We start from the raw sequence: 12,500 nt of genomic DNA, 5'->3' as shown, positions 1-12,500 counted from the left end.
TAAATCAATTTGATTCAAAATTAGCTAAATTATCTCTATTAGCATAGCTGTTTTGGAACCAGTTAGTTTAATTACCAAACATGACAAACTGATTTCCATGGTCACTGTCTTTTGAAAGTAAATACTAGGGCTGGGCGATAAAACGATAGCTATATGTATCTCAATAGACATGTAATCAATATCAATAAAAAAATATGTTCAATAGAACATTCGATAATTAAAAGCAACACACACCTCCTGCCTTACGTTGTCCATAAATAAACAGGCAAAATATATCTTGCATTGTAGCTATATGTGCATCTTTACCAGAGTAGGCGATAGAAGTAGGCCTACCTCAACACAGACTCTCAATGAGTCCTTGCCTGTGCTCTCTCTCTCTGCCTCTCAACAGGTGCATCCCTCCTCTGCATGCACATGTAATCCAAACATTCACAATCGTGCAAGACGACTGGCTAAATTGCTATTAAATCCAGTTAGCATGGAATTTGTTCAAAACTGTTGCATTCAAATTGACTGCTACTGTAAATTCTAATCATCTCAATCCCGATGAAAAGTATTTTCCAAGACTCAAACGGGCCTGTCATTTGAGTCATTTGAAACGTGTAAACACGTGGGGAAACTGAACAGTCTACTCTAACCAGTTAGACTATGATTAAACTAGCAAATTAAGCTACTTTGTTTACAATATTTCCAGGCTTCAACCAGTGCTGCTTTTCATTCAAACTTATGTGCACATTTATTTATTTGAGTGTTTTTCATGATTGTGTTGCTATTTCTTTTCCCTGTTTGCTTTGATTGATAACTGAGGTGATAAAAATAAAGTTTAAAATAAAAGTGTTTAAATGTAACTTTTTTTCCCTTCTGGTCCTTATCTGAAATAGAATTTTTTTAAAAAATCAATAATTATCGATATCGACTGATATGAAATACTTATATCGTGAGACAGTTTTCAGCCATATCGCCCAGCCCTAGTAAATACTCAATGTGGTTTAGTTCCCTCTCCCAACACTATGACACAACACATCCATAACACACCTCTGAGCACCATGTGTGTGTGTGTGTGTGTGTGTGTGTGTGTGTGTGAGAGAGAGAAAGAATGCGTACACTCAGAGCCTTATCACTGACCGCTGTGTCCCCTCCTCTTTGGGCGTCTCCTGGCAGGCCATGTGGAAGCCGGCGTATGACTTCCTGCTGACGTGGGCGGCCCAGATCGGGGACAGCTACCGTGACGTGATCCAAGAACTGCACTTGGGCCTGGACCGCATGAGGAGCCCCATCACCAAGCGCTGGAAGCACCTGACGGGCACGCTCATCCTTGTCAACTGCCTGGACATGCTACGCAGCTCCGCCTTCTGCCCCGCCCCTCAGGATGATTTCGCCATCTAAGCCACGCCCCTACAACCACTCTACCCCTCCTCCTCCTCCGCTGTTAGTTGAAGCACCTCCTGGTCGGACTAAAAGCTCCAACAGGCCTTGAACTCTTGCAGTCAGGCTATACCAGGCACACAACTGAAGTGTTCCGGAGCATAAAAATTGTTCTAGAAGACTGGTCTAATTTTTTCGAATCTACGCACCGCTGCCTCATGTGGTCTAGCGAGTTCCATAGATGACAGTGGAAGATAATTGCTGCAGCATACGCTCCACAAATGGAACGCCTCAGTTGTGTGTACGTTATAACCCGGCTGTTACTGTACATGTGGATCTTCAACCTGGCTTCTCATATATACTGTAAATGTTCTTGTAAACCCTGTCTATTTTGCCTCAAACGATCCTCGGACGTTGGCTGAATGCTGATCTTTCCCCTTCCCAGTGACGCCCTCATAGTAAGCCAGTTCAAGCCAAAACACTGACGTGGTTTCAGCATAGTTATTTTTTTGAGAACACAAGGGTCGTTTCTACCTGGTAATGTCCCTTGCTATTTGTATTTTTTTAAAGAAATGGCACAGCAATGATTTTTAGAACCACTGTGACAATTTTCAATGTCAGTTTTTAGAAAAGGAGAAAAAACACTGAATAAAAAAATTGGTTACGTTCATTTTCACGCAGTGTTTTATGTTTGCAGCTGCTTCTTCTCTCATGTTGAAGTATGTGAGGTCTCCACATACAACCTGACTTGCTTTTCAGTTGCCAAAATGATGAACCCTCAGCCTTTAAGCTGCATTTTAGTTGAGCATTTTGCAGCAACTCAAGTTTGGCATGACAAACTCACACTCACATGCTAATTTAAAAATGACTGCCCACAGTTGTGTAATCCTCATTAAGCTCTCTGAGGAAATGCTGTCTTAATTTGAACTGGCATTTACACGTAAGGGTTTTGTTCTAATTAAATTCCTATAGAATGCAGTTGATTCAGTTTACACGGTGGTTAGCCCAGTGTAAAAATGTGTGTCTCCTTTGTGATTCAGTAACAAATATGCTGCTGCTTGTTAGCTTCTATCCTGAATTCACCAGATATCGATCGATGTTTCCCAAGCATTAACAACAACTGCGATATTACTAAAGAATTAATGAGAAAAAACACTGCTTTAAAAAGTGAATGAAGTTAGGAGAGCATTCTGAGAGAGTGTTTTTTTGTGTCCAGCCAGTGCAAACTATCCCAGAGTTTTGATGCCCATTCCAATACACTTATGAGAGTCTTACAAATGGTGTTACAGCAGAGTTTTGGTCACACAAAAACCCTCAGAGTATTCTGTTGCAGTATTATTTCCGTTATTGCTGTGTTACCAATAGGATCTGTGGAAAAAAATAAATGAGTTTATGCTGTAATTATGTATTTATGACGGTTTGGTTCTTATTGTTGCCATGGTTTACTATATAATTCTCCTTTCATGCGATTTATTTGCCCTTGCGAAGCAGGTATTGAAGGAAAAGAAAGGAAGGGTATTTTTGTTTTGTTTTGTTTTTTTGTTTTTTTGTAGTCTGTGTTTTCTGCTGTTTTTTTCCCTTAATTACATGATTCGGCAATGCCAACAATATGAAAAGACAAAGGAAAAAATCAACCTTCATTGCAAGGCTTTGCTTTCTGTCAGCTTTCCCCTCCAATCGCTAGTACTGTACTGTACATTTGCTGGATTTCTGTTACTGTTTGGTGACTGCATCTATATCTGTGGGAAACTGAATGTATATATTCTGTATGGTTAGAACAATTACTTTGTTTTGACCTTTTTGTCTTTTTGTTGCTTTTGTTTTTTTTTTTGGTTGGTCTCATAGATCTGTGGAATTCATTTTTTTTTAATGATTGGCATACTGCTCTTTTGGGGAAGTTCAATCAAACTATTTAGCCCTGATTGCCTTTGTGTTTGCCACAAGTCATTGTGACTAAATTACTTGATTGAAATTCCACCGCTTTTGTCTTAGTTTCTGCCAAACATGTAGGGGGAACAAGCTCCAACTGTGCTGTTACATTTTGTTCCCATGGATTCAATAAAACAGCTGTCAGGTACTACATGTTTTTTTTTCTCTGTGAGTTTTGAGCTGCCTACACTTGTATGAGTCACACCACTTTAAGAAAACAAAACATTGCTCTCTTTTGCTTAAATATCTTAACAAAAGAGACAGATATGACATGGAAGAATGATGGTAGATTAAGTATTGTTCATAAGCAAGATTTCATGTAATGATTGGATCCAGTCTAGATACACTTTCCGTAGAGAAAAGTGTGTTTATATTATCTATGGTGTACTGTAAATATAGGCTGATAGGTCTATTCACTAGGGTCCAATCCAGTACTGTAACCTCATAGTCATAGTTAAAAAACAATAACAAAGTTATTCACTGACAAAGGCATGGAGACGAGCCATCTTCTGACAAAGGGATTCGAGTTATAATTTGTATTACAGTTACTGAAGAAAGGGATGCTTCAGCATGCCTCACAGACCTCTGTTTGTTATCAGCAGCAGAGTTGGCAGGTATTGTAGTTATAGTGTCTCTGGGTTGCTATAGACACAAAGCGAAGGCGAATAAACCAGTCGACACACTTGGGACGTTCTCCTGCTGTGGGCTCTGCTGAAAAAGGGAATGTGTCTGTGAGTGTGTGTGTGTGTGTGTGTGTCTCATAGAGGTTGGAGACACAGGGTACTCAGAGTGTTTGGGTTTCCTCCAAACCCTGTGTTTGCTTTTACGCTACGTGTGCATACTCTCAGCATTTCTAAGCACTCGGATCACGCTGACGCTAGAAATCAATCGTACACTATGCCTGAATCACAGAATTAATTGCAGCCACAGGAAAGGAATTCAAGTGTGCTTTTATGCTTTTAGAAGCAACTTGATCATACTCAGATTAATGAATAGGGAAAAACAAAGGCTGGAATGCTTTAAATCAATATTTAGCTACAAAACAAAAATGTCAAGAAAGCAATGTCAAGCACAGTCATCGTATGCAGAGTTCTAGCATGCTATTTTTAATTAGCCAGAGGCTAAATCTCATGACAAGAAGATGCTTTGGCCCTCAACTGTAATTGAAAGCAGCATTGTCAAGTGTGTCTTTAGGAGTATACAGCGATGGAAAGTCCAGCCCATTTGCATTTGCAGTACAGTTTCATCAAATGGGGAAAGGGACAGCCTCCCCCACATTGGACTTTCAGACCATATCACTGTTATGCTAATGCCCGCATACAGACAAAGGGTAAAGTTTAACAAACCCGGTTAGTAAGCAGGTAAAAGTGTGGCCTGAGGGAGCCTCCGATGCTCTTCAAGACTGCTTTGACACAACAGACTGGGAAATGTTCAAGCAGGCAGCCACTTACAACAACCGGACAGACATAGAGGAGTATACAGACACTGTAACCTCTTACATCACCAAGTGCATCGATGATGTGACCCACACAAAAGACATCATCACTCGGGCTAACTGGAAGCCATGGCTGACAGGGGGGATGTCCTCAGGCTGCTGAGGGCCAGAGACAAAGCCTACAGAGCTGGGGATGAAGCTGGCATGAAAACAGCAGAGAGCCAACCTGTCCCGTGGCATCAAGGAAGCAAAAAGGAATACACTCACAAGATAACCACCCACTTCAAAGACAGCAGGAACTCACAAAGCCTATGGCAGGGCATTCAGGCCCTCACGGGACAAGCCCGCCACAGAGCTGTGAGAGCAACATCCCTCTGCTCAACAACCTGAACCGCTTCTTTGCTCAGCTTTGAAGCACAAAACAGCACCTGCCCACAGAAGACCCATCCCCTCTACATGAGCAGCCCCTGTGCCTCTCTGCCGACAGCGTGAAGAGGACACTTGCTGCTATCAACACCGTAAGGCAACAGGTCCAGACAACATCCCAGGTCGTAGATGCTGAAGGACTCGGGGAGCTTAAGGATGTCTTCACAGACATCTTTAACACTTCCCTGAAGCAAGCCATCGTCCCCATCATGTTTCAAAGCTGCCACCATCATACCTGTACCCGAAGAAAACTGCTCCATCCTGCTTCAATGACTACCGCCCCTGTGGCACTGACACCCATCATCATGAAGTGCTTTGACTCCGGCTTGTCATGTCACATATCAAAGCCATTCTCCCCACCCTGGACCCCTTCCAGTTTGCATACCGAGCCAAGCGGTCTACAGAGGATGCAATCTGCTCTGCCCTCCACCCAGCCCTCACCCACCTGGAAAAAGGCTCATATGTGAGATTGCTGTTTATAGACTTCAGTTCTGCATTCAACACCATAATACCACAACAACTCATCTGCAAACTTGACAAACTAGGACTCAGTACCTACCTCTGCAACTGGCTACTGGACTTCCTCTCTGTCAGAGGCCCCAAGTAGTACGTGTTGGCAACAATACCTCAAGCAGCATCACACTGAGCACAGGGGCCCCCAAGGCTGCGTGCTCAGTCCGCTGCTCTTCACCCTGCTGACGATGACTGCACTGCAACCTACAGCAACAATCACATAGTGAAATTTGCTGGCGACACAACTCTGGTGGGTCTCATCACCAAGGGCGGCGAGACTCAATACAGGTTGGAGGTCGACCATCTGACCACGTGGTGCAGGGACAACAACCTCCTGCTGAACGTCAGCAAGACCAAAGAGATTGTTGTTGACTTCCGGGAGAGGTCACACCCAACACCTGCCACTGACCATCGACGGTGCTGTGGTGGTGAGAGGCGAGCAGCACCAAATTCCCTGGGGGTGCACATCAGTGAAGACCTCTCCTGGACCACCAACACTGCATCACTGGCTAAGAGAGCTCAGCCTGTACTTCCTCGCTGAAAAACTCAGGCGAGCAAGTGCTCCACCAGCCATCATGACCACATTCTACCGAGGCACCATTGAGAGCATCCTCTCCAGCTGTATCGCTGTGTGGGGCGGAAGCTGCACTGAATACAACAGGAAAGCCCTGCAGCGCATAGTGAACACAGCTGGAAGGATCATTGGTGCTTCACTCCCCTCCCTGAAGGACATTTACACCACCCACCTCACCATAAGGCGACCAAAATTGTGAGTGATGCAAGTCACCCCGGCTCACAATCTGTTTGATCTACTGCCCTCTGGGAAGAGGTACAGAAGCCTGCGCCCCGCGACTACCAGACTCACTAACAGCTTCATACACCAAGCTGTAAGGATGCTGAACTCTCTCCCTCCTCTCCCCCCTCCACCCTCAGCTACATAACATCCTGGACATTGGACCCACAATGGCCGCCTGCACTACTCCACCTGCACACTTGAACACTTGCACACTTGTACACTTTACAACTTGGTGTTGTTGTCCTGAAAACACAACACTTCTGCTGCTCTTACATAACTTGCACCACTATGCCACTTTCTTTTATTACTTAGGTCAAACAGTATTTTATAGTATTTTACAGTATTTGCACTAGTATTTTATTGACTGTCTATGCACAATTTCAACAAAATTTTGCTGCTCTTATATTTTTCATTATTATTATATGTGCCCTCTTATTTACTTATTTACTTACTTTTTTTGTTTACTTGAATGTTATGTTTGTCTGTGGACTTAAAATTGGTCAAATATGTCTTGTCTTCACCGTGGGATAGTGAGAAAGCGTAATTTCGATCTCTTTGTATGTCTGGAACATGTGAAGAAATTGACAATAAAGCTGACTTTGACTTTGACTTTGACTTTGACTGAAAGAGAGCCTAGTTCTGTCAGATTTAAAGGAAGTTCTCCCTGTCCCCAGGTTGTATTGTATGTGAGCCGTGTTGATGTGCAGAGCTCCCCTTTGAATCATAACATCTTCTTTGGCATCTGAGAGAGGGTTCCCTCTGATATGAGGACATTAAAGCTCCGTAGTTCTGCTTCTGAATTCTATTCATCTCTCTCTCTCTCTGTCCCTCCCTCTCTCTCTCTCTCTTTCCCTCTCTGATCATGCAAAGCCTACTGATCTATCCAGGATCCTCGACGCTGGGCGGGGGGAAAGGAATTTATCATCTCTAATTTCTCTCCTCATCTCCTTGCAACTCTGTGTACGAGAAAACGACGACTTAGCTGCTTACTGTATCACTCACTTTACACTCTTTTTTTGTCTCCCTCCCCCAAATATCTTACTGGAAAGATCCAGCCAGCTTAAAGCCAGTAAGCTCTGGTTATCTTTTCACAGAATCACATTCCTCGGTCAACCGAGGAAAACAGCGGCGCGTGAGACAAAAGTGGAGGTACAGGGCTCAGTATTGTTCTGTAGGTGGTGAGCGGCATGAGACTCCCATTCTCCTCCAAAGCTTCCCAGGCCTATAAAAGACCACATTCTTGTCCGTCTGTGAGTGGAAGAAGGAAGAAACGCCTAAATCATCCTGATGATGACGTTATCAACTGTCACATGGTCCCGTCTCCGTCTCCTAATTAGGTTAATTAAAAGCTCCATAATTATTCAGGCATGACAATAGGCAGCCGTCCAGCAGAGGGATGGGACTTGTGTATCCATGGAGCTTGGCCCCTGTGCCCTGGAGGGATTGTGTGTATATGTGTGTGTGTGTGTGTGTGTGTGTGTGTGGTTGGGGGGGGGGTTGGTTACGTGGGAGAGAGTGGGCATTCTTCATGGTCGCCTGGATACAGCTGAATGGACATCTAGCTGGCTGGCAGAGGAAGGGGTCAGCCCATTGTAGGGTTTCTGTGTGTGTGTATGAGGGTGTGTGTGGGGGGGGGGGGGGGTGACCCTCCGGCGTGTGAATCATGCATACGGTAATGAACACAAATGAGGCACATACGATAGCCTGCCCCAACACCCAACACCCCAACACAACACACCACACACACACACACACACTCACATATCCCTGCAACTGAATCCTCTCCTCCTCCATAGCATGTCATTGCCCTATGACGTAGTTTGCACTGTTGACAAGGGTGTAGCCATGCAGGAAAGCTCAGGTTGAAGCTTGTTGTGTTACACTGTGCTTCTCTCATGTATCCGTATTATATAACACGCATTGTGCTCATCATCTCACTGGGCAGGATGCATTTGAACTCCAAATCAAATCTGACATCCATTTTATTGAGCTTTATCTTTTTTCCTGTTGTCCTTTATCTTTACCATGATGAAGGGCAATTCGATTTTAAAAGAAAACAGCTATAAAGTCCAAACTGGGGGAAAGTAGAAAACAACACACTGGTTGTTATGGATGCATGTTCCACAAGTTGTTTGAACACTATGATTTATGAACACTGTGATTTTGATTTGAAAAAAAACTATGATTTGAAAAGATAATAATGAAATTGAGGAAGTAATCAACTAAATGATGATTCTCAAGTCTGAGTCAGAACCACAGCCTAGAGACAGTAAGAGGAGAGGAGGCTAATGACAGTTCAGATTCTGAATGGACATGCAATCAGACCCTGATTACGAGACCACATCCTAGCCGTGTGGTGAAGGATATTTAAGTTTATTTCTTACAGGGCCCATGTACAAAATCCATTAATCGCACAAAGGGGAAAGATGCTTTGCACCAGATTTCTCAGACTGTCACAAAGTCTCACCTTGCCATTTAATTTACAGTCATTTACAGAGAGCCTGCAGCAGCAAGGGGAAACATCGGCATAATATGCTGCTGCTTTGATAACGCAGTGTCTCTATGGTTACTTCCCCCCACACTCACACAGGAGGACACACACACAAGAGCATGTGCACGCACACACACACACACACACACAAGGGTTGTCAAGGGTATCTTCAGATCTTGGTTTCCTCAGAGTGAAGACTGGAAAAAAGCCCCTCATTGTCTGCTGGCGACACATGGCTGTGATAGGAGCTGGGAGAGAGAGAGCGAGAGGGATAGGGACAAAGAGAGAGGGAGAGAGAGAGAGAGGGATAGAGACAAAGAGAGGGAGAAATAGAGGGGGATAGAGACAAAGAGAGAGAGGGGTAGAGTCAGATAGAGGGAGAGAAAGAAAGACAGAGAGGGACAAGGAAAGGGATAGAGACAGAGAGGGAGGGAGAGAGAAAGGGATAGAAAGAGAGGATGAGACAGAGGGAGAGATAAGAGAGAGGTGGGGTGAGACCAAAAGAAAGGGGTAGAGGGAGAGAGAGAGAGAGAGAGAGAGATGAAGGGTACTCTGTGTATTAGATGCACCAACATCAAGAGGAGGAAAAGAGCGAGAGGGAGGAAAGGAGGGAGGGAGAGACAGAGAGAGAAAGAGAGGGAGGGAGAGAGAGAAAGAGTTCTACATCTTCAGAGGGCTAAATGAAGACTTACTGCTACTTAAGGCCATCAGAGAGGTGCTTGTTGTTGTTTTTTACCTCAGTGGCAGTGTGCAATATATAGCCTAAGCCACCATTAGACCACCGTTAGCCCCACTTTAGTTGTAAAACCACATGGAAGAGCTCTGTAAATCTCAGCTAATGACGCTATAAAGAAAATGGCGCGCTGAAGGATCACCTAATACATCTTTTTGTTTCACACACACGCGCGCACACACACACTGTCTTAAATATCTTGTGTCCCTGAGGTGGACGTGGACGTGGTGGCTAGCCATTGGGAGAGGAAGTGAGGGAGCGCGAGAGCAGGGTTGCCGCGGCGCGGTCACTAAGCTCTTTAATTGCATAGTCCCTTCCTCTGACTGAGCCGCATGGAGGGGACGGATAAAGCCACGGAGAATGATTCTGTCTTTCTATATACCTCTCCCTCTCTCTCTTTCTGTCTCTCTCTCTGTCTCGCTCTCTCTTCCTCCCTCCCTCCCTCTGTCTCTCTATACCTCTCTCCCTCTCTATCTCTTTCTCTCTCTCTTCCACTCATTCTTTCTCTCACTTTTTTTCTCTTCCTCTCTCTAACTAGCTCTTTCACTCTTTCTTTCCCTTTCCTTGTCTTTCACTTCCTGTCTGCCTCTCTCTCCCTTCTTCTCTCTCTCCCCTCTCTTGCTCGCTCACCATCCTATTAATCAATGAGGCGCTATCAGATAAATCCATTTAACAGTGTCTCCCAGAGGAGAGAAAATAAAAAAAAGTGCACATTCACATTGTATCAGAAAACCTGACAGCCGGCTTTAGTAATTACTTTGGCAGCATTTCTGTTAACTCTTCACTTCTTCAAAGCTTTTTTTTTTTTTAAACAGTGACATTCCATGTTAATGGCTTGCTGTTTTTATTTTTAGCATTTTTGTTTCCTTTGGGATGGTAAATGTCCAAAATTGCTGAGTTACTGAAAGGCTTTCATAAGCCAAGGCCAAAAAGGTCCATTAAAGTCTTAGGACAGAAAATCCACGCATTCTGTTGCTGTGTTGCTGACCAAACACAACAACCTAAAAAGTTAATAAAAAGACCAATATATCACAGAGCCTACTTTAGCCTCTGTGATACTCAGGAAAAAAGAAAAAGGAAACAGAAAAAAGACTATAGCATGGAATGGTTAAACATGTTCAAATGGATTTAGATGGTGAATTTCATTTAACATTTCACATGAAATTACTATGGAGCCCGGGAGGTCGTCATTGCAAGATATTTTTTTGTGCAACATTCATTTCATTTTACTAGATTGTGCGCTCATTTTAGTCAATTGTGCGCTCGTTTTACTACAAGCCCATAGACAAAGTTGGGACATTGTGTAAAATGCAAATAAAAACAGAATGTGATAATCTACAAATTTCAAAAACCTATATTTAGCTGCAAAAATGACTTAACATCAAATACTGAAAATGACAAATTTGTCTATTTCGTGGAAAATATATGTTCATTTTTAATTTAATGCCAGCAACATGTTTTTAAAACAAAAGTTGGGACAGGGGCATGTTTACCAATGTGCTGCTTCACCTCTTTATTTAAGAACATTCTGTACATTTTTAGGAACTAAGGAGACCAGTTGCTAGAGTTTTGAGAATTAAATGTTGTCCCATTCCTGTCCCATGTAGGATTTCAGCTGCTCAACAGTCTGGGGTCTTCTTAATCATGTTTTCATTCCATGATGCACTCAATTTGACAGGTCTTTTGGCATTTGTTTTCCTGAAATATTCAAGGTCTTCCCTAAAAAATACATTGTATGGATGGCAGTTTCTTCCAGTAGCAGCAACTGGAATCCATGCATTTCCACTGAATTATTTTTGGAATCTGATCCCTTATCATACCTGTTCATTCTTACTGATTTGCTCGAATTTATCGCGGACTAAATTCAAGATGGCTGCAAACGCTAAACTCGCGTGGAAGATACTGTCTGTATAAATCGCCTTGTAAGTAAACTACCAGTGCTTTTTCAAAGTTCTCAATGTCTCGTTTTAAATGTCAGGGCCCTCGAAGTCTACCAATGAAGTGTGGAGATACATTGAGCCTCGTAAATGGGTGTAAAACAGTGATTTATTTGCATGGCTAGCCCGATGCGAAGCACCACTATTGAAAAAAAGCTGTTGGTAGCATCGGCTAACTAGCCAGATTTTGGAGTGCAGGGGACAAGCCGAGATGGGCTATGAGACATACGTTCACACTCGGTATCATGTTTCAATACACTTTAGGTCAATATCACACCGGAATTCTCCTTTAACTCCTCTAGTACAGGTGTGCTGTCTGTGTCAGCACATATCCATCATGAGACACATTTTACCCATTTTGCTGCTGTCGGCCATTGGCTCATTTCACTCACATTTTACACTCTGCCTTCTGAAACGCTCACTCCATTCCCGGGAACATTTCCATAATTGCCAACAACCCTGGCATCAAGCAAAGTGACGGTAAAGGCCAGCACCTGGCAACCGCAACCGCAGCGCTGTTGTATTCAGAGGGGCATTACCTGGCAACCGCAGCGCTAATGTGTTCAGTGGGGCAGTGGAGTGGTGACCTTCTTGAAACACCCAGACAGTTTCAAAACCACATCCATGGTCTCAGCATTTAACAGCCCTCTCCTGGAGAAACACTCCATGGGGCTGCTTGAGATTCAGCTCTGGACATCCAGGGTATGAAGGGAACTTGGGGTTTTGGGTACGGAGTTGAATTATGAATGTTTTGATCAGAGGTTTGGTGTGGAATCAATACACTGTGTATTCAGAGCACAGCACACAGACCTGTGAAGATTTTGAAGAAATAGCTGTTCAAGGTCTTGTTTCTTTCTCACTGTGGTTTTTCAGAA

The 12,500-nt window shown here is 43.6% G+C and overlaps 1 protein-coding gene across 1 annotated transcript in view; it reads left to right on the top strand.

Moving 5' to 3' along the window:
* The window catches only part of sh3bp4a (SH3-domain binding protein 4a), a 36,046-nt gene extending 32,604 nt beyond the window's left edge, over positions 1–3,442 (top strand). Inside the window, 1 exon segment of the mRNA XM_048235240.1 lies at positions 1,162–3,442. Coding sequence (XP_048091197.1) covers positions 1,162–1,386 — 225 coding nt within the window. The 3' untranslated portion in view covers positions 1,387–3,442.
* The last annotated feature ends 9,058 nt before the right edge of the window (positions 3,443–12,500 follow it).

This window comes from Alosa alosa, chromosome 23 (genome assembly GCF_017589495.1).
Source record: "Alosa alosa isolate M-15738 ecotype Scorff River chromosome 23, AALO_Geno_1.1, whole genome shotgun sequence".
NCBI lineage: Eukaryota > Metazoa > Chordata > Actinopteri > Clupeiformes > Clupeidae > Alosa > Alosa alosa.
The sequence above is the reverse complement of the archived record's forward strand: the minus strand, read 5'-3'. Positions and strand labels throughout refer to the sequence as shown.